Below are 22877 nucleotides of genomic sequence, written 5' to 3' on the forward strand. Positions count from 1 at the left end.
TCGCATTGGAGCCGGCTGGGCGAGGGGCGGAGTCTCATTTGCATGTCCCCGCCCCCGGGCAGGCGGGCGGGCGGAGCCGGCCGCCTCGGCCCCAGCGGAAAGTTTTTCCGGCGGAGTTTTCGGCGGCGGCGGCGGCGGCGGCTCGGCGGGAGGAGGAGGAGGAGGAGGAGGAGGGGGAGGAGGAAGGGTCCGGAGGGCGTTGGGGGTTCCGGCGGGGTCCATGGAGGCGCTGAAGTCGGCGGGCCGGGCGCTGATGCGCAGCCCCAGCCTGGCCAAGCCGGGAGGCGGCGGAGGCGGGGGCGGCGGCGGCGGCGGCGGCGGCGGCGGAGGCGGAGGAGGAGCCCGGCACCACAGTGAGTCTGGCCGCCTGGACCGGACTTGGGGCCGAGTTTGTGTCCGGAGGAGGAGGAGGGAGGGAGGGAGGGGGCAGGCCCTCCCTCCCTCCCTCCCGGAGCCCCGCCGCCCCGCCCGGTTTCCCGTCCCCTGGGCCTCCCTCCGGCCTGGGGCGGCCCGGGGCCTGGGCCGAACGGGGGCCCAATCGGCGCCCCGTCCCGTCCCGTCCCGTCCCGTCCCTCAACCCCTGACCCTTACAAACCCTTTTCTTCTCCCCCCTTCCCTCTCCACGCTTTTCCCCTCTCCCCCTTCTCCCCCTCCCCCCTTTTCCCTCTCTCCCCCTTTCCCCTCTTCCCCCCATCCCCTCTCCCCCTTTCCCCCTCCCTCTCTCCCCCATTCTTCCCCTCTTCCTCCCTCTCCCCACTTTTCCCCTGCCCCTTTCCCTCTCCCCACTTTCCCCCCTCCACTTTTCCCCTCTCCCCCTTTCCCCCCTCCCCTTCCCCTCTCCCCCCTTTCTTCCCCTCCTCTTCCCCCTCCCTCCCTCTCCTCCCTTTCTTCCCCTCCTCTTCCCCCTCCCTCCCTCTCCTCCCTTTTCCCCTACCCCTTTCCCTCTCCCCTTTTCCCCTCTCCCCCTTTCCTCCCCTTTCCCCTGCCCCTTTCCCTCTCCCCCTTGTCCCTCTCCCTCCTTTCCCCTCCCCTTTTCCCCTGCCCCTTTCCCTCTCCCCCCCCTTTTCCCCTCTCCCCCCCTTTTCCCCTCTCCCCCCCTTTTCCCCTCTCTCCCCCTTTCCCTTCTTCCCCCCTTTTCCCTCTCTCCCCCTTTCCCCTCTTCCCCCCCTTTCCTCCCTCCCCCCCCTTTCCCCTTCCCGTCCTCCCTCTCCCTCCTTTTCCTCCTCCCCCCCCCCCCCTTCCTCGCTAACCCCTCGCCGGCCCCCCGGCCCAGGCAGGCCTCACTCACGCAGTCGTCTTCATTGAGCGCTTAGTCTGCGAAAAGCCCTCTACGCCTCCTCCTCCTCCTACTACTACTAATAATAATAGCGACCGTATCCGTGAAGCGCTTACTAGGTGCCAAGCGCCGTGCTAAGCGCCGGGGCGGATATGAGAGGTGCTCGGGTTGCCCCACGTGGGGCTCCCAGGCTTTTATCCTCCTTTTGCCGGGGAGGGAGCCGAGGCGCCCGGAAGGGAAGTGACTTACCCAAGGTCTCCCAGCAGACAAGTGGCGGGGGCGGGATTGGAACCCAGGTCCTCTGACCCCCCCCCCCCCAAGCCCGGGCCCCTGCTACTAGGCCGCACTGCCGCTCCCGCTGTGCTAAGCGCTCGAGTCCCGCGGGGCTGGAGGTGGCAGGGAGAGGGGGTACGCTTGGAAGTCAGAGGGCCTGGGTTCTAATCCCGCCACCCCAGCTTGCCTGCCATGTGACCTTGGACAAGTCACTTTACTTCTCAGGGCCTCAGTTCCCTCCTCTGAAAAATGAGGTTTGAGACTGTGTCCATGTGGGACAGGGACTGTGTCTAACCCGGCTAGCTTGTATCCACCCCAGCGCCTGATACAGTGCCTGGCACATAGTGAACGCTTAACAAATAGCATAATAATAATAATTATTATTAGTTTGGGGGCACCAAGGCTGGGCAGACAGGGGTGGCCCTGTTTCTCTCGGGGATGGAGAGGGAGTTGGCATCAGGGAGGGAAAATGGAGAGGGACAGAGGCATCCGGTGAGAGCCAACCTGTGGGCATCCAGTGTGCCAGCTGGCGGCTGTCGGAGGCCGCCAAATATTTTTCCTCATTATCAACCGTATTTATTGAGCACGCTTACTGTATGCAGAGCACTGTACTGAGCGCTTGGGAGGACAGTGTAACAACAAACAGACCCATTCCCTGCCCACAGTGAGCTCACGGTGTAGAGGTCTCTAAATATGTTTAAGTGTCTGGGCGAGTCCTCATCGATGCTATATATGTATATATGTCTGTACATATTTATTACTCTATTTTATTTGTACATATCTATTCTATTTATTTTATTTTGTTAGTATGTTTGGTTTTGCTCTCTGTCTCCCCCTTTTAGACTGTGAGCCCACTGTTGGGTAGGGACTGTCTCTAGATGTTGCCAACTTGGACTTCCCAAGCGCTTAGTACAGTGCCCTGCACACAGTAAGCGCTCAGTAAATATGATTGATGATGATGATATCTATTCTATTTTATTTTGTTAGTATGTTTGGTTTTGTTCTCTGTCTCCCCCTTTTAGACTGTGAGCCCACTGTTGGGTAGGGACTGTCTCTAGATGTTGCCAACTTGGACTTCCCAAGCGCTTAGTACAGTGCCCTGCACACAGTAAGCGCTCAATAAATACGATTGATGATGATGATATCTATTCTATTTTATTTTGTTAGTACGTTTGGTTTTGTTCTCCGTCTCCCCCTTCTAGACTGTGAGCCCACTGTTGGGTAGGGACTGTCTCTATATGTTGCCAGCTTGGACTTCCCAAGTGCTTAGTACAGTGCCCTGCACACAGTAAGCGCTCAATAAATATGATTGATGATGACGACTGTCTCTATATGTTGCCAACTTGTACTTCCCAAGCGCTTAGTACAGTGCCCTGCACACAGTAAGCGCTCAATAAATACGATTGATTGATTGGTACTGTACGCTTATTGCGTGCAGCACACTGTACTGAGCGCTTGGAAGAGGGCCGTACAGCGGGGTTGGTAGACACGGTCCCTGCCCACAACAAACTCGCTGGCCAGTGTCCTCATCTATTGGTGGTATTTATTGAGGATTTACTCCCTGAATTAAGCGCATAATAATAATGGTAATGGCACTTGTTCAGCACTTAGGTTGATCAGATCATTCATTCAGTCGTATTTATTGAGCGCTTACTGTGTGCAGAGCACTGGACTGAGCGCTTGGGATGTCCAAGTTGGCAACATCTAGAGATGGTCCCTACCCAACAGTGGGCTCACGGTCTAAAAGGGGGAGATGATAGAGAACAGGTCGAAGCAGCGTGGGATTTGGAAGTCAGAGGGCCTGGGTTCTAATCCTGACTCCGAACGGCCGTGTGATCTTGAGCAAGTCACTTCACGGTGCCAAGGTTGCGTCGTCAGCGAAATAGGGATTAAATCTTCCTCCCTCCAGTTTAGACTGTGAGCCCCACGTGGGAGGGGGATTGTGCCCAACCCGATTAGCTGGTCCCCACCTCGGTGCGTAAGTGCTCAACAAATACCATTAAAAATAAAAAAACTGAGACAGTCTTCATCTTCCCTGGGCCTCAGTTCCCGAGGGTGGGGAGATGAGGAGTCAATCAGTCAATCGGTGGTAGTTATCGAGCGCTTACTGTGTTCAGAGCACCATTACCTCATCTGTAAAAATGGGGATTAAGACGGTGAGCCCCCCGTGGGCCAACCTGATCACCTTGTAACCTCCACAGCGCTTAGAACAGCGCTTCGCGCATAGTAAGCGCTTAATAAATGCCATTATTCATCATCATCAATCATCAATCGTATTTATTGAGTGCTTACTATGTGCAGAGCACTGTACTAAGCGCTTGGGAAGTACAAATTGGCAACGTATAGAGACAGTCCCTACCCAACAGTGGGCTCACAGTCTAAAAGGGGGAGATAGAGAACAAAACCAAACATACTAACAAAATAAAATAAATAGGATAGATATGTACAAGTAAAATAAATAAATAGAGTAATAAATATGTACAAACATATATACATATATACATTATTATTATTATTAGTATATGGAGAAGCAGCGTGGCTCCGTGGAAAGAGCCCGGGCTTTGGAGTCAGAGGTCATGGGTTCAAATCCCGGCTCCGCCACTTGTCAGCTGTGTGACTTTGGGCAAGTCACTTCACTTCTCTGGGCCTTAGTTTCCCTCATCTGGAAAATGGGGATGAAGACTGTGAGCCCTCCATGGGATAATCTGATTACCCTGTAACCTCCCTAACGCTTAGAACAGTGCTTTGCACATAGAAAGCGCTTAATAAATACCATCATTATTATTGTTATACTAAGCGCTTAGGAGAGACCCCTCTAGGAGAGTCATCAGGCCCGTTCCCCGGCCAGGACGAGGTGAGGTGGAGAGTGACGTTGTGGCTGTGGTTCATTCATTCATTCATTCAATCATATTTATTGAGCGCTTACTGTGTGCAGAGCAGTGTACTAATCGTTTGTACTAAGTGGTTCCCAGGGCATCAAAGAGCTCGGGCTTTGGAGTCAGAGGTCATGGGTTCAAATCCCGGCTCCGCCAATTGTCAGCTGTGTGACTTTGGACGAGTCACTTCACTTCTCTGTGCTTCAGTTACCTCATCTGTCAAATGGGGATTAAGACTGTGAGCCCCCCGTGGGACAACAACCTAATCACCTTGTAACCTCCCCAGCGCTTAGAACAGTGCTTTGCACATAGTAAGCGCTTAATATGTATATATGTTTGTACATATTTATTACTCTATTTATTTTACTTGTACATATCTATTCTATTTTATTTTGTTAATATGTTTGGTTTTGTTCTCTGTCTCCCCCTTCTAGACTGTGAGCCCACTGTTGGGTAGGGACTGTCTCTATATGTTGCCAACTTGGACTTCCCAAGCGCTTAGTACAGTGCTCTGCACACAGTAAGCGCTCAATAAATACGATTGATTGATTAATAATAATAATAATGGTATTTATTAAGCACTTACTATGTGCAAAGCACTGTTCTAAGCGCTGGGGAGGTTACAAGGAAATCAGGTTGTCCCACAGGGGGCTCACAGTCTTCATCCCCATTTTCCAGATGAGGGAACTGAGGCCCAGAGAAGTGAAGTGACTTGTCCAAAGTCACACAGCTGACAATTCTTTACGTTGCCAACTTGTGCTTCCCAAGCGCTTAGTACAGTGCTCTGCACACAGTAAGTGCTCAATAAATACGATTGAATGAATGAATGAATATAATAATGGTATATTATTATACCTAGACTGTGACCCCACTGTTGAGTAGGGACCGTCTCTATATGTTGCCAACTTGTACTTCCCGAGCGCTTAGTACAGTAAGCGCTGAATAAATATGATTGATTGATTGATAAGCAGCTTAATAAATGCCATCATCATCATCATCAATCGTATTTATTGAGCGCTTACTTTGTGCCATCATTATTATTATTATTATTATTATCCCGGAGGTAGGAAGTGGGAGGCCGGCCGGCTGTCCCCTGTGCCCCGGCCTTGCCCCGGCTGAGATCAATCAATCAATCATATTTATTGAGCGCTTACTGTGTGCAGAGCACTGTACTAAGCGCTTGGGAAGTCCAAGTTGGCAACATATAGAGACAGTCCCTACCCAACAGTGGGCTCACAGTCTAGAAGGGGGAGACAGAGAACAAAACCAAACATACTAACAAAATAAAATAAATAGAATAGATATGTACAAGTAAAATAAATAGAGTAATAAATATGTACAAACATATATACAGGTGCTGTGGGGAAGGGAAGGAGGTAAGATGGGGGGGTGGACGAGGGGGAGAGGACGGACATGGGATGGCCAGCGTGGCGGCCTCCCCCCGACCCCGGGGCCCCACGGGGAGGGCTGGGGATCCTGGTCAGCCACTGGCCACACTGGCCCAGTCGTGGTCAGCCAGCAGCCACACCGGGAGGCGGGAGGAGGGGCGGCCGGCGTGGTCAACGTTGGGCACGCTCGGGCAGGGGCTGGGCTGGGGGACGGATTCGCGGTGACCCCAAGGCTGTGCCCGGATCCCTGCCCGGACCCCGCTCCGGGGCCCCTGCCCACACTCTGGACCCCATCCAGTGCCCTCCTCCCTCCGGACCCCCCTGGCCCTGGCAGCTGCCAGAGGAGACGTGGCAGGGGACCGGGGGGTGGTCCCTGCCCCATACTGCCAGAGGGGAAAGGTCCCAGCAGGGGCGGGGTGGCCGCCCTGAGGGTCCGGGTGAGATCCAGAGTCAGGGTGACTGTCTAATAATAATAATAATGATGATGATGGCATTTATTAAGCGCTTACTATGTGCAAAGCGCCGTTCTAAGCGCTGGGGAGGTTCCAAGGTGATCAGGTTGTCCCACCTGGGGCCTCAATCAATCAATCAATCAATCGTATTTATTGAGCGCTTACTATGTGCAGAGCACGGTACTAAGCGCTTGGGAAGTACAAATTGGCAACACATAGAGACAGTCCCTACCCAACAGTGGGCTCACGGTCTTAATCCCCATTTTCCAGATGAGGGAACTGAGGCCCAGTGAAGCGACTTGCCCAAAGTCACACAGCTGACAAGTGGCAGAGCTGGGACTTGAACCCGCGACCTCGGACTCCGAAGCTCGCGCTCTTTCCACTGAGCCACGCTGATATATATCCATGGTTCCTCATGCGGTTGTCAGGGGGCCACACTGGCCAGTGACCCGTCCCCCAACCCCTTCACACCAAAAGGGGTTGGGACTTCAGAGGATGCCCGGTTGCAAGGGCCCACCCCCCACATCGAGAGGGAGTGTGAACTAGACGCCCTCGGCTGGGGGAGTCGCACCCCAGGCATGGCTGTGAGAGGGTTTGGGGATTAATAATAATAATAACAAGCCCGTTGTTGGGTAGGGACCGTCTCTATATGTTGCCAACTTGTACTTCCCAAGAGCTTAGTACAGTGCTCTGCACACGGTAAGCACTCAACAAATACGATTGAATGAATGAATAACAATAACAATAATAATGGCATTTGTTAAGCACATATTACGTGCAAAGCACTGTTCTAAGTGCTGGGGAAGATACAAGGTGATCAGGTTGTCCCACGTGGTGCTCACAGTCTTAATCCCCATTTTCCAGATGAGGTAACTGAGGCCCGGAGAAGTGAAGTGACTTGCCCAAAGTCACCCAGCTGACAATTGGTGGAGCCGGGAATTGAACCCATGACCTCTGATTCCAAAGCCCGGGCTCTTTCCACTGAACCACGACTGTGAGCCCCTGTGGGACAACCTGATCACCTTATTACCTCCCCAAAGCTTAGAACAGTGCTTTGCACATCGTAAGCACTTAATAAATACTATCATTATTATTATTATTAGAGAAGCAGTGTGGCTCACTGGAAAGAGCCCAGGCTTTGGAGCCAGAGGTCATGGGTTCAAATCCCGGCTCCGCCAATTGTCAGCTGGGTGACTTTGGGCAAGTCACTTAACTTCTCTGTACCTCAGTTCCCTCATCTGGAAAATGAGGATTAAGACTGGAAACCCCCCGTGGGACAACCTGATCACCTTGTAACCTCCCCAGCGCTTAGAACAGTGCTTTGCACATCATAAGCACTTAATAAATGCTATCATTATTATTATTATTAGAGAAGCAGTGTGGCTCACTGGAAAGAGCATGGGCTTTGGAGTCAGAGGTCATGGGTTCAAATCCTGGCTCCGCCGCTTGTCAGCTGTGTGACTTTGGGCAAGTCACTTCACTTCTCTGGGCCTCAGTTCCCTCATCTGGAAAATGGAGATTAAGACTGTAAACCCCCCGTGGGACAACCTGATCACCTTGTAACCTCCCCAGCGCTTAGAACAGTGCTTTACACATAGTAAGCACTCAAGAAATGCCATTACTGTGGGAGCGAGGTGGCCTAGTGGAAAGAGCAAGGGTTTGGAGTCAGAGGGACCCGAGTTCTAATCCCCACCCTGCCACTTGTCTGTTGTGTGGTGATGGGCAAGTCATCTTAATTTCTCTGTGCCTCAGTTAGCCCATCTGTAAAATGGGGAATAAGACGGTGAGCCCCCTGTGGCTCCATCCTGTTAGGTTTGTATGTACCCCAGTGCTTTTCTTTTTTCCAGCACTTAGAACAGTGCTTTGCACATAGTAAGTGCTTAATAAATGTCATTATTATTATTATTATTATTATTATTATTATGTCCGGCACGTGGTCAGTCTCAGCATGCGTGTGAAAACCTCTGCGTCCAAAGGAGGACCAACTCGAGGTCGGCGATTGAGGCGAGGGAGCCGGGAGGGGGTGGCCGGCAGGAATTGGGGGGTCCCAGCGGCTCTTCTCTCCCCGCGCCCCCCGCGCAGAGTTGCCGGAGAACTGGACGGACACGCGGGAGCCCCTGATGGAGGGGGTTCTGTTCCAGCTGAAATACCTGGGCATGACGCTGGTGGAACAGCCCAAGGGCGAGGCCCTGTCGGCCGCAGCCGTGAAGAGGATCGTGGCCACGGTGAGACCCCCTTTCAATCAATCAATCAATCAATCAATCAATCGTATTTATTGAGCGCTTGCTGTGTGCAGAGCACTGGACTGAGCGCTTGGGAAGTACAAGTTGGCAACAGATAGAGACGGTCCCTACCCAACAGTGGGCTCACAGTCTAGGAGGGGGAGACGGAGAACAAAACCAAACATACTAACAAAATAAAATAGATAGAATGGATATATACAAGTAAAATAAATAAATAAATGGAGTAATAAGTACAATCAATCAATCAATCAATCAATCGTATTTATTGAGCGCTTACTATGTGCAGAGCACTGTACTAAGCGCTTGGGAAGTACAAATTGGCATCACATAGAGACAGTCCCTACCCAACAGTGGGTTCACAGTCTAAAAGGGGGAGACAGAGAACAGAACCAAACATACCAACAAAATAAAATAAGTAGGATAGAAATGTACAAGTAAAATAAATAAATAAATAAATAAATAGAGTAATAAATATGTACAACCATATATACATATATACAGGTGCAAATAGAGTAATAAATATGTACAAACATAGATACGTATATACAGGGACCTCCTCAAGGGGCTGGAGGTCCAGCAGCTACACATGGAATAATTTACTTTCTAATACTATGCCTGCTCAGTCCTCCCCACCCACATCCCTGATGACCCCTGATAGAGATCACTCAACTCTTCTCAGAGAACAGTGGGGTGGACACACCGATGGGCACTACCCTCCACCTAGCACTATATTGCCAGAAGCCACCGGCACTCAAAAAAGGGCTCCTTTCCTGGGAGGAGAGAATGGAAATCAATCAATCAATCGTATTTATTGAGCGCTTACTATGTGCAGAGCACTGTACTAAGCGCTTGAAATGGAAATGGAAAGAGGGTTCGAATCCCGGCTCTGCCCCTTGTCAGCTGGGTGACCTGGTGCAAGTCATTTCTGTATATACCTGTATATATGTTTGTACATATTTATTACTCTATTTATTTTACTTGTACACATCTATTCTATTTATTTTATTTTGTTAGTATGTTTGGTTTTGTTCTGTCTCCCCCTTTTAGACTGTGAGCCCACTGTTGGGTAGGGACTGTCTCTATATGTTGCCAATTTGTACTTCCCAAGTGCTTAGAACAGTGCTCTGCACACAGTAAGCGCTCAATAAATACGATTGATGATGATGATGACCCCTGATAGAGATCATTCAACTCTTCTCAGAGAACAGTGGGGTGGACACACTGATGGGCACTATCCTCCACCTAGCACTATATTGCCAGAAGCCGCCGGCACTCAAAAAAGGGCTCCTTTCCTGGGAGGGGAGAATGGAAAGAGTGACCTTGACACCCAGACACACTTGATATTCCCTTCCAGCTCACCCATTAACATAATCCCACCCACTAAGCACTGAAAAATTCACTCCAAAGCAATTACGTCCGTATCGTTATACTCAGATCCTTCCCTTACCTGCATTGTATCATCTAATTACTCTATTTATTTATTTATTTATTTTACTTGTACATATCCATCCTATTTATTTTATTTTGTTAGTATGTTTGGTTTTGTTCTCTGTCTCCCCCTTTTAGACTATGAGCCCACTGTTGGGTAGGGACTGTCTCTAGATGTTGCCAATTTGTACTTCCCAAGCGCTTAGTCCAGTGCTCTGCACATAGTAAGCGCTCAATAAATACGATTGATGATGATGATGATCTGGGTCCACTCCATTAAACTGATCCTGGACCACCCCGCCCCTGCCCCGCCTGGAAATCTTGGGGGCCAGGCCCCCTCCACGCCTTCCCCGTTGGCCCCGTGTCCGGCTGGGAACGGGAGGCCATCCGGGTGAGCGAGCCCTGACTCACCTGCCGACCCGAGTCCGCGCCCTCCTCCGCGGCCGGGGGCCGTAGCCTCGCCTTTTTCCTTGTACATATCTATTCTATTTATTTTATTTTGTTAGTATGTTTGGTTTTGTTCTCTGTCTCCCCCTTTTAGACTGTGAGCCCACTGTGGGGTAGGGACTGTCTCTATATGTTGCCAACTTGTACTTCCCAAGCGCTTAGTACAGTGCTCTGCACACAGTGAGCGCTCAATAAATACAATTGATGATGATGATGATGGCTGTCACGGCTTACTGTGTGCCGAGCACTGTACTAGGTCACGGGTTCAAATCCCAGCTCCAGTTGTCAGCTATGTGACTTTGGGCGAGTCACTGAACTTCTCTGGGCCTCAGTTACCTCATCTGTCAAATGGGGATTAAGACTGTGAGCCCCCCGTGGGACAACCTGATCACCTTGATGATGATGGTATTTGTTAAGTACTTACTATGTGCAAAGCACTACTCTAAGCGCTGGGGGGTTACAGAGTGATCAGGTTGTCCCACATGGGGCTCACAATCTTAATCCCCATTTTCCAGATGAGGTAACTGAGGCCCAGAGAAGTGAAGTGACTCGCCCAAAGTCACACAGCTGACAATTGGCGGAGCGGGATTTGAACCCATGACCCCCGACTCCAAAGCCCAGGCTCCTTGCACTTAGCCACGCTGCTTCTGTTCTTCACCTTGTAACCTCCCCAGCGCTTAGAACAGTGCTTTGCACATAGTAAGCGCTTAACAAATGCTATCGGTATTATTGTTATTACTATTACTAAATGCTTGAGAGAAGGCGGTAGAACAACAGACACATTCCCTACCCACAATGAGCTTACAGTCTAGAGGGGGAGACAGACAATTAATGTAAAAAAACTGTCTCCGCCCCCCACCCCACCCCGACTTCCATTTTTTTGGAGTGTCAGCCTCCGAGGGTCAGAGAGTCCTTGCTGGGGCGGGCTAACGAGACCCCGGACTCCCGGACCAAGGATCGGTCAAGCCTGGGGTCGGCCGACCGGCCGGCCACCCGATCCTCAGGCCGGGCATCTACGGGGGGCCGCCCCGCTCACCCCTCCTTCCCCCGGCCCAGGCGAAGGCGAGCGGGAAGAAGCTGCAGAAGGTGACCATCAAGGTGTCGCCGAGGGGGATCGTGCTGACGGACAGCGGCAGCGGCCAGATGATCGAGAACGTCTCTATCTACAGGTGGGCCGGCCGCGGGGGACCCTCCCCACGGTAGCACGGGAGAGAAACCCGTGTCCGGGGCGCGGGCCAGAGGCAGGGAGATGGACAAGATGACCTCTGGGGCCTTGAGAGTGAGGGGTGGGGGGGAAGTGGCCAAAGTCCCAGAGCCGAAGACTGAGGGCGTCTTCCTCGGGGGTGGGGAATTTGACCCCCGGTGGGGGCAGGGCCTTGGGGAAGGGGTCCAAGGGTGAACCGTGGTCTTTACGGGTCCCTCCCTCCCCCCGGCCCGGGCCTCCAGGATCTCCTACTGCACAGCCGACAAGGCCCACGACAAGGTGTTCGCCTACATCGCCCAGAGCCTGCAGAACGAGAGCCTGGAGTGCCACGCCTTCCTGTGCGCCAAGCGGAAAATGGTCAGTGACGGGTCATCCCACGTCCCATCCGGCCCCCCCGCCGACCCTCACGCCCACCCCCGGGCCGGGCCGGGCCCACCAATCGGACCCTCCGGCCTCGAACGCCTCGTCCTGCCTGCCCGAGGGACGTGGCGAGCCGCCGCATGCCCGCCCCCGGCCTGACTGGGGGGAGAGAAGAACGTAACCTAATAATAATTATAATAATAGTAATGTATCAGGCGCTTACCCTGTGCCGGGCGCTCTACTAAGTGCCGGGGTAGACACAAGCAAATCGGGTTGGACACGGTCCCTGTCCCACGTGGGGCTCCCAGTTTTCATCCCCACTATAGATCATCATCAATCGTATTTATTGAGCGGTTACTATGTGCAGAGCACTGTACTAAGCGCTTGGGAAGTACAAATTGGCAACTTATAGAGACGGTCCGTGTCCCACATGGGGCTCCCAGTTTTCATCCCCACTATAGATCATCACCAATCGTATTTATTGAGCGCTTACTATGTGCAGAGCACTGTACTAAGCGCTTGGGAAGTACAAATTGGCAACTTATAGAGACGGTCCCTGTCCCACATGGGGCTCCCAGTTTTCATCCCCACTATAGATCATCACCAATCGTATTTATTGAGCGCTTACTATGTGCAGAGCACTGTACTAAGCGCTTGGGAAGTACAAATTGGCAACTTATAGAGACGGTCCCTGTCCCACATGGGGCTCCCAGTTTTCATCCCCACTATAGATCATCACCAATCGTATTTATTGAGCGCTTACTATGTGCAGAGCACTGTACTAAGCGCTTGGGAAGTACAAATTGGCAACTTATAGAGACGGTCCCTGTCCCACATGGGGCTCCCAGTTTTCATCCCCACTATAGATCATCACCAATCGTATTTATTGAGCGCTTACTATGTGCAGAGCACTGTACTAAGCACTTGGGAAGTACAAATTGGCAACTTATAGAGACGGTCCCTGTCCCACATGGGGCTCCCAGTTTTCATCCCCACTATAGATCATCACCAATCGTATTTATTGAGCGCTTACTATGTGCAGAGCACTGTACTAAGCGCTTGGGAAGTACAAATTGGCAACTTATAGAGACGGTCCCTGTCCCACATGGGGCTCCCAGTTTTCATCCCCACTATAGATCATCACCAATCGTATTTATTGAGCGCTTACTATGTGCAGAGCACTGTACTAAGCGCTTGGGAAGTACAAATTGGCAACTTATAGAGACGGTCCCTGTCCCACATGGGGCTCCCAGTTTTCATCCCCACTATAGATCATCACCAATCGTATTTATTGAGCGCTTACTATGTGCAGAGCACTGTACTAAGCGCTTGGGAAGTACAAATTGGCAGCATATAGAGACAGTCCCTCCCCAACAGTGGGCTCACAGTCTAAAAGATGAGGTCATTGAGGCACAGAGAAGTAAAGCGACTTGCCCGGGGTGTCACAGCGGGCAAGTGGCAGAGCAGGGATTAGAACCCAGCTCCCCTTGACTCCCGGGCCCAATCCGCTAGGCCCCGAAGCCCGAGACTCGCCAACTGGGAAGAGTTTCGTGCTTCTCTCTCCCGTCCGTCTGTCCGCCCGCCCCCTCGCCCCCACCCACGAGGCCGGTCAGCAACCGGGACCGCTTTTCTCATCAGCCGACCGGCCCACGGGAGGGGACGCGGGGGACCCCAATTTCGGCTGTTGGTCAGCGTTGACTCAACGGGCGGCCGAGAGGACCGCGGGGGCGGGTCCGGCCTGAGCCGGCGGGAAGACTGTAGATTGGAGGGTTCAATCAATCAATCAATCAATCAATCAATCGTATTTATTGAGCGCCTACTGTGTGCAGAGCACTGTACTAAGCGCTTGGGAAGTCCAAGTTGGCAACACATAGAGACAGTCCCTACCCAACAGTGGGCTCACAGTCTCACACTCCCGTGCCTCAATCATCTCATCTAGCAAACGGGGATTGAGACTATGAGCCCCGCGTGGGACAACCCAGTTACCTTTTACGATATTAATTAGCGATTAATCAATCAATCAATCAATCGTATTTATTGAGCGCTTACTATGTGCAGAGCACTGTACTAAGCGCTTGGGAAGTACAAATTGGCAACCCATAGAGACAGCCCCTACCCAACAGTGGGCTCACAGTCTAAAAGGGGGAGACAGAGAACAGAACCAAACATACCCACAAAATAAAATAAATAGGATAGAAATGTACAAGTAAAATAAATAAATAAATAAATAGAGTAATAAATATCAATCAATCAATCAATCGTATTTATTGAGCGCTTACTATGTGCAGAGCACTGTACTAAGCGCTTGGGAAGTACAAATTGGCATCACATAGAGACAGTCCCTACCCAACAGTGGGCTCACAGTCTAAAATATGTACAAACATATATACATATATACAGATTAAGCTGTTACTATCTGCCAAGCACTGTTCTATGCGCTGGGGGAGATGCAAGATAATCAGGTTGTCCCATGTGGGGCTCAGTCTCAATCCCCATTTTACAGACGAGGTCACTGAGGCACAGAGCAGTTAGCCGACAGGTGGAGGAGCCGGGATTAGAACCCACGTCCTCCGACTCCCAAGCTCGGGCTCTTTCCACTAAGCCACGCTGCTTTCATGCGCCGCGGCGTTCAGAACGGCGCGTGGTACGTAGTAAGCGCTTAGCAAATACCATGATAGTTATTTTCCTTATTAGACTCGCAGCGACCGAACCGGCTGCACAACCTCGGAGTGAGGTGGCCGCCCTCGCCCCCTTGGTCTGTTCTCCTGTTCTCCAGGAGGCCTCACCTCCTCCAGGAGGCCTTCCCAGACTGAGCCCCTTCCTTCCTCTCCCCCTCGTCCCCCTCTCCATCCCCCCATCTTACCTCCTTCCCTTCCCCACAGCACCTGTATATATGTATATATGGTTGTACATATTTATTACTCTATTTATTTATTTTACTTGTACATTTCTTTCCTATTTATTTTATTTTGTTGGTACGTTTGGTTCTGTTCTCTGTCTCCCCCTTTTAGACTGTGAGCCCACTGTTGGGTAGGGACTGTCTCTGTGTGTTGCCAATTTGTACTTCCCAAGCGCTTAGTACAGTGCTCTGCACATAGTAAGCGCTCAATAAATACGATTGATGATTGATTGATTGATTGATTCTCCCACCGCACCCCTCTTGCCCTCTTTGTAGCCAACCTGCAAACCGAGCCTCATTCTCTTCCCAAGCAGATGCAGCCCGGCTCAGTGGAAAGAGCCCGGGCTTTGGAGTCAGAGGTCGTGGGTTCGAATCCCGGCTGCCAATAGCCAGCTGTGTGACTTTGGCCAAGTCACTTAACTTCTCTGGGCCTGTAAAATGGGGATTAAGACCGTGAGCCCCCCGGGGGACAACCTGACCACCTTGTAACCTCCCCAGCGCTTAGAACAGTGCTTTGCACATAGTAAGCGCTTAATAAAATGCCATCATTATTACTATTATTCCCACCCGAACCTGTTGCTCACACTCTGCCCTTCAAGTCCGCCGCACCGCAGCTCTCCCAGTCGAGCGCTTCCGTCGCAAAGAGCACTGTACTGAACGCTTGGGAGAGTACAGTATAAGTACACTTTTAGACTGTGAGCCCACTGTTGGGTAGGGACTGTCTCTATATGTTGCCAATTTGTACTTCCCAAGCGCTTAGTACAGTGCTCTGCACATAGTAAGCGCTCAATAAATACGATTGATGATGAGTATAACAGAGTGGGTAGAGTTGGTTCCCGGCCCACAAGGAGCTTATTCGTTCATTCAGTCTTATTTATTAAGCCCTTACTGAGTGCAAAACACTGTACTAAGCACTTGGGAAAATACAGTATAGCAATAAACAGACAAATTTCTGCCCACAACGAGCTTATGGTCTACCCGGGGAGGCAGAAATTAATAGAAATAAATTACAGATATATACATAAGTGCTGTGGGGCTTACAGTTTTCAGCTTTCAGCATGGTTTAATGGCTTTGGAGACAGAGGATGTGGGTTCTAATTCCGTCTCAGCCACTTCTCTGCTGTGTGACCTTGGGCAAGCCACTTAACTTCTCTGGGCCTGTGACCTCATCTAAAATGGGGATTAAAACTGTGAGCCCCAAGTGGGACAACCTGATTACCCTGTATCTATGCCAGCGCTTAGAACAGTGCTTGGCAGAAATACCAGGATAATTATAAGAAGCTGCGTGGCTTAGTGGAAAGATCCCGGGCTTTGGAGTCGGAGGATGTGGGTCCTAATCCCGGCTCCGCCACGTGTCTGCTGTGTGACCTCGGGCAACGCACTTGACTTCTCTGTGCCTCAGTTCCCTCTTCTAGAAAATGGGGATTAGGACTTTGAGCCCCACGTGGGACACCTGATTACCTTGTGTCTACCCCAGCGCTTAGACGAGTGCTTGGCACATACTAAGCGCTTAATAAATACCATAATAATAATAATAATAATAATGGCATTTATTAAGCGCTTACTATGTGCAAAGCACTGTTCTAAGCGCTGGGGAAGATACAAGGTGATCAGGTTGTCCCATGGGGGGCTCACAGTCTTAATCCCCATTTTACAGAGGAGGCAACTGAGGCACAGAGAAGTCAAGTGACTTGCCCAAAGTCACACAGCTGACAGTTGGCAGAGCCGGGATTTGAACCCATGACCTCTGACTCTAAAGCCCGGGCTCTTTCCACTGAGCCATGCATAATAATTATTATTGTTATTATTGTGCTCCTTGTACAGTGCTAAGCGCTCAGTCAGTACCATCGATCGGCTACCCGAGGGCAGGGATCGCGGTCTACCTATTCCGTTGTATTCTCCCAAGCGCTTAGTACAGTTCTTTGTGCTAAGTAAGTGCCAATTTGTTTCTTGAAGGCAGGGACCATGCCTACCGATTCCTTGGTGTGCTCTCAGGCGCTTAATTCAGTGCTCTGCACTCAGTAAGCGCTCAGTACCATTGAGATCATTCATTCAATTGTATTTATTGAATGCTTACTGTGTGCCAAGCACTGTACTAAGCGCTTGGGAAGTACAATTCAGCAACAGAAACAATCCCTGTCCACAACGAGCTCACAGTCTAGAAGGGGGGAGACAGACATCAAAACAAGTAAACAGGCATCAGTAGCATCATGAGAAATAAATGGAATTATAGATATGTGCACAACATTTGTAGAGCAAAGGGAGTGAGTTGGGGCAATGGGGAGGGGGGTAGAGGAAAATAATAATAATAATAATGGCATTTATTAAGCGCTTGCTATGTACAAAGCACTGTTCTAAGCGCTGGGAAGGTTACAAGGTGATCAGGTTGTCCCTCAGGGGGCTCACAGTCTTCATCCCCATTTTACTGATTAGGGAACTGAGGCCCAGAGAAGTGAAGTGAGTTGCCCAAAGTCACACAGCTGACAGTTGGCAGAGCTGGGATTTGAACCCGTGACCTCTGACTCCAAAGCCCGGGCTCTTTCCACTGAGCCACGCTGCTTCTCTGGAAAAGGGCGGCTTAGTCTGGGAAGGCCGTAGACTGGGAGTTGCTTCTGGAGGGCAGAGATCATGTCAACCACTTCCATTGTAATCTCCCAAGCGCCTAGTACAGTGCTCTGCGCTCAGTAAGTGCTTCTTAAAGGCAGGGATTGCATCTACCAATTCTGTTGTACTCCCTCGAGCGCTTAGCGCAGCGCCGTGCGCTCGGTAAGCGCCCAGTCGATACCGTCGATTCTCTTCTTGAGGGCGGGGATCGTGTCGCCCGATTGCGACACGCCCTCCCAAGCGCCCAGCACAGCGCTCGGGTCCTACGGTCGCCGTCGTGATCCGCGCGTCTGTCTGTCCCAGGCTCAAGCAGTGACGCTGACGGTCGCTCAAGCCTTCAGAGTTGCGTTCGAGTTCTGGCAGGTGTCTAAAGAAGGTGAGCCCGTGCTCCCCCGTCTGCGAGTACGTCCGCCTCCGTCTGCCCCGTTAAAGCGGACGCTCCCTCGCTTCTCACCCGCTTGTCCCGCCCATCCCCAGTGCTTACGACAGTGCGCGGCGCCCAGTTAGTGCCACCGTTGCCAGCCGGTGGCCCTGCCCGTCGGGTCTGGCTGCGTCGGGCTTGTCCTCCCCTCTGTGACTGGGGCAGAACCGTCCCACCCACCGGCTGAAGCTGCTCTCCCTCCCACCCCCGGGCCCCGGCCGGCAGAGAAGGAAAAGCGGGAGAAGGCGAACGCGGATGCGGACGGCGCGGGGGGGACCCCGCCGGACAGCTCGGCCCCCTTGAAAGACTGTAAGTGCCCCCAAGCCCAGTGCCCCGGGGTGCCAGGCTGCCGGGGACCCGGGGAGAGCGCGAGGCCTGACTTCCCGGGATCCAGAAGCTGTCCCTCCACGGGGCGGGGGCGGTGAACCAGGCTGCTCCGGGGTTCCCGCGTTTTCCGCACGGGAGCATCCCACAACCGCCCGGTCTGCGGCGGGTGGAGGGGCCGGGGGATGGAGGAGGGTCGCGGCCCCGTCCCCCACCTGGCTGAGCCCACCCGGCCGGACCCCGCAGCGGTGGCGACCGGGAACCTGCTGGACCTGGAGGAGGCGGTGGCCAAGATCCCGCTGCCCCCCGCCGTCACCCACCCACGCGACGCGGCGGCGGACCGGCCGGCCAGGCCGGAGCTGCTGGGCGGCAACAACAACGTCGTCTGGGTGAGCGGGGCCGCGTGTACACGCGCGTGGGAGTGAGGCCGGGGCACGTACACACATTCACACCGCAGGTGAGCGGGGCCAGGACATAATAATAATGATAATGATGGTATTTGTCAAGCGCTTACTATGTGCAAAGCACTGTTCTAAGCGCTGGGGAAGATACAAGGTGATCAGGTTGTCCCACATGGGGCTCACAGTCCCCATTTTACAGATGAGGGAACTGAGGCCCAGAGAAGTGAAGTGACTTGCCCGAAGTCACACAGCTGACAAGGGGCAGAGCTGGGGTTCGAACCCGTGACCTCTGACTCCAAAGCCCATGATCTTCCCACTAAGCCACAGCTGCTTCTGCGGCTTAATGATAATAAATGCTTAATGATGGCATTTATTAAGCGCTGCGGAGGTTACAGAGTGATCAGGTTGTCCCACGGGGGGCTCACAGGCTCAGTCCCCATTTTCCAGACGAGGTAAGTGAGGCCCAGAGAAGTGAAGTGACTTGCCCAAAGTCACGCAGCTGACAATCGGCGGAGCCGGGATTTGAACCCATGACCTCTGACCCCAAAGCCCGGGCTCTTTCCACTGAGCCACGCGGTGCTTGGCACATAGTAAGCGCTTAGCAAATACCATCATCATTATTATTATTATAAGCAAATGCGCCTCAGCCCAGCCTGGCCCGTCTCAGCCGCGGGGGCCTCCCTCCCTCCACACTCCAGCCGGCTGTGGAGGGTCTCCAGACCTGCCTGCCGACATGGGTTCTTTTGAACCCGGGGCAACGGGAGGGCCGGGTGGGGCGGGGTCTCCTGTAGCGTGACTCAGTGGAAAGAGCGCGGGCTTGGGCGTCAGAGGTCATGGGTTCGAATCCCGTCTCTGCTCCTTGTCAGCTGGGTGACCTGGGGCAAGTCATTTCTGTATATACCTGTATATATGTTTGTACATATGTATTACTCTATTTTACTTGTACATATCTATTCTATTTATTTTATTTTGTTAGTATGTTTGGTTTTGTTCTCTGTCTCCCCCTTTTAGACTGTGAGCCCACTGTTGGGTAGGGACTGTCTCTATATGTTGCCAATTTGTACTTCCCAAGCGCTTAGTACAGTGCTCTGCACACAGTAAGCGCTCAATAAATACGATTGATGATAATGATGATGATTTCTCTGGACCTCAGTGACCTCATCTGTCGAATGGGGACGAAGACTGTGAGCCCCCCGTGGGACAGCCTGATCACCTTGTATCTCCCCAGTGCTTAGAACAGTGCTTTGCACAGAGTAAGCGCTTAATAAATGCCGTCATTATTATTATTATTATTATTATTATTATTCTGGCAGCCAGCAGCAGCTGCCTCTTCACAAAACCCTCCCTTTCTCCTCCTCCCGCCCCTGCCCCTTCACCCCTTTCCCCCCACCAAACCCAGCCTGCTCCTTTTTTGTGCCCCCTGGGAGGGAGAGGGGCGCCCACTCCGGGAACCAGCCTCCCCCCCAAAAAAACACACACACATACACACGTGCACACACACATGCACACACACAGTGCAGTGGTCAGGGGGCTGTGGTAAAGCCATGATCACTGCCAACGACCAGACACGATCCGGGCCAATTCCTTGCTCCCGCTGCCACTACAGCCTGAGCCGGGCATTCCCAACCCACTGACGGAGGTTTAGCCAAACCCCTGCCCCTCCGCCCCGGGGCCCGACCAGAGTGGAAACGCAGGATACCCGGGGTTCGTGGTATACCTGGGGTTCGCTCTTCCATCATCATCATCAATCGTATTTATTGAGCGCTTACTGTGTGCAGAGCACTGTACTAAGCACTTGGGAAGTACAAATTGGCAACTTATAGAGACAGTCCCTACCCAACAGTGGGCTCATAGTCTAAAAGGGGGAGACAGAGAACAAAACCAAACATACTAACAAAATAAAATAAATAGAATAGATAGGTACAAGTAAAATAGAGTAATAAATATGTACAAACATATATACATATATACAGGTGCTGTGGGGAAGGGAAGGAGGTAAGATGGGGGGGATGGAGAGGGGGACGAGGGGGAGAGGAAGGAAGGCGCTCAGCGTGGGAAGGCCTCCTGGAGGAGGTGAGCTCTCAGTAGGGCCTTGAAGGGAGGAAGAGAGCTAGCTTGGCGGATGGGCATCACGGAAGGGCAGGCACACCCGCGTCAATCAGTCAAATTGGAGTGCTTACTGGGCGGAGCGCTGTACTAAGCGCTTGGCTGCTCAGCTCCAAGGCGGCACCCGGCCTTGACTCAGCTCTCTGTTTCCCCAGGAGATGGATGACGGTCTGGACGAGGCATTTTCCAGGTAACCGGCCCGGCCATCCCAGGATTGGAGGGATAGCGGGGTAGCAGGGTCACGCCCTGGGACCCCCTCGCATCCTCTCACCCGGAGAGCGGGGGTGAGGTGTCGGGGAGGGGCTGCCCAGGACCGTTTCATTCATACAGTCATCTATAGTGACCGTGTGCAGAGCACTGTACTAAGCGCTCGGGAGAGGACAACCCAACAATATGACAGACCCATTCCCTGCCCACAGTGAGCTTACGGTCAGCGGGGGCTGACGGACTGACCGTACTCCCCTCCCTCTCCCGCCCCCGGTCACTCCCCATCTCTCCAGGCTGGCCCAGGCCCGCACCAACCCCCAGCTCCTGGACACGGGGCTGACCCCCCAGGACATCCAGAGCGCCCAGAACCTCTCTCCCGACGACTGGGACAAGCCGGACACCCCCGCCGGCGACCTGGACGAGGCGTTCAGCTTCTGATGGGGGAAACCAAAGCTTTAGAAACCTCCGCCTCTCCTTCCCCCGCTTCACCCCGAGGACCTGAAGCCGCTTGGAGTGTATTTATTCGCGGTAGACTCAGCGGCAGAGGGGTCTCGCGGTGGCGTGTTCAGTATTATCAACGGGTCTTCCCCACTCCCCCACCCCCCCCCCCGAACCCCACCTCTTCCTTGGGGCGGCCCCGCCGGGCCCCAGCACGCTTACTAACCTCGTTCTGCCCAGGTCTCCGCCAGCCTCTCCTCCCCACGGGAGGCAGGGAGGCCGGGCATCCCTCGGCTCTTCCGGACCTGGACCGTCCTAACCCGGCCCCCCATGGTCCAGCTCTACACCACAGCGGCTATTCACCCAAAGACTCGGCGCTTTGCACTTTAACTGGCCTCGGTCGCAAGGCGGCTGGGCCCGTTCAAAGGTTTCTAGCCCCCTCCCCACCCGCCTGCCCCACGGTGGGGGCTTTGAATCCCCGCCACCCTCCACATTTTTGTGCTGCTCTTGGGTCCTCCACCCTGGGTCTCGGCCTCTGCTACCCAGTGTGCCCACGTTGCAATCAGCGGGGAGTTGGGTTTTTCAGGCAAACACTTAGTGGCCGGCTCCCTGGCCACCCGGACCAAAAATGCCGCTTGGGAACACACCAGCCGGTGCCCGCATCGTGCCCGGCCGGGGCCCGGGTGGAGGATTCGCACCCAGCCAGACCAGTCTGTGCCTCCAGGGCGGTGGCGGGCAGCCGGGCTATTCTGATCTCAGGTCCAGCCCAAAATGTTCGTTCCCCCCGTCCTCCTCCTGCCCCCGAACCACCCCTGCCCGCCCTTCCTCACCCAAATACCGCCCCGAGGCAGCTTTGCCAGGCTTAAGGTGGGGGCGAGGGGCTAAAGCCGATCACCACCATCTCATCCGGAAACAAAATGTCGCCCTCAATCCCCTCATCTCCCCACCCATCCCAATCGAAACACTTAAACCAAAGTGCCCAAAGCCACGGCCGGGAGCGAATATTTGGGTGACTTCCTCGACTCTGCCCCGGCCAACGGTGGCTCCCGCCCCCCACCTTAGGAGGGTGTCACCCCCGACCCCATCCCGCCCGCCCCACCAGCTCAAAATTCTTTCTGAGAAAGACGGGCCCGAGCGGGGGTTCTCAGCGGAGACACTTCTGAACACACGGGTTGTCTATATCTGTCTCTGCGCGTAGATGTGGTGGGGGTTTTTTTTTAATGCCGTAGAGAATACCTTCTGGAAAAATAAAGGTCTGTTTAGAAAACTCTCGGAGAGGAGGCAGGATGATTCAATCTTCGGCAATCTCTTCTTCCCCAGGTGAGAGGGGAAAACAGCGCGGCCACGCACGTTCTCTCGGGAAAGTCGGCCCATCCGCCGTCGGAGGGAGGAAGGCAGTTGCCCACAAAAGACCCGGGAGCCTCTCCGCCCAACCCGGGGTCAGGTTGCCACGGAGGCCACAGGGAGTTCCCCGCAGTCAGGTGGTCCTCCCCAAACCACCTCCTCCACCCCCGGGGTACGAGAGTGGGG

The 22877-nt window shown here is 53.2% G+C and overlaps 1 protein-coding gene across 1 annotated transcript; it reads left to right on the forward strand.

The window, feature by feature from the left end:
* The first annotated feature begins 220 nt into the window (after positions 1-220).
* Positions 221-22617, forward strand: LDLRAP1 (low density lipoprotein receptor adaptor protein 1). The gene is made up of 9 exons (XM_038757991.1): positions 221-353; positions 8348-8490; positions 11440-11552; positions 11830-11944; positions 17754-17826; positions 18097-18180; positions 18442-18584; positions 20858-20892; positions 21203-22617. Exons 1-9 carry the CDS (start codon positions 221-223, stop codon positions 21345-21347), a joined length of 984 nt encoding a protein of 327 aa, XP_038613919.1. The 3' UTR covers positions 21348-22617.
* The last annotated feature ends 260 nt before the right edge of the window (positions 22618-22877 follow it).

The sequence above is a fragment of the Tachyglossus aculeatus genome, chromosome 16, assembly GCF_015852505.1.
Source record: "Tachyglossus aculeatus isolate mTacAcu1 chromosome 16, mTacAcu1.pri, whole genome shotgun sequence".
NCBI lineage: Eukaryota > Metazoa > Chordata > Mammalia > Monotremata > Tachyglossidae > Tachyglossus > Tachyglossus aculeatus.

Coding starts and splice junctions, on each gene's coding strand:
- LDLRAP1 (XM_038757991.1), top strand. CDS start 221: ATGGAGGCGCTGAAGTCGGCGGGCCGGGCGCTGATGCGCAGCCCCAGC. Junction 17,827..18,096: donor CTGGCAGGTGTCTAAAGAAG/GTGAGCCCGTGC, acceptor CCCGGCCGGCAG/AGAAGGAAAAGCGGGAGAAG. Junction 18,585..20,857: donor GCAACAACAACGTCGTCTGG/GTGAGCGGGGCC, acceptor CTGTTTCCCCAG/GAGATGGATGACGGTCTGGA.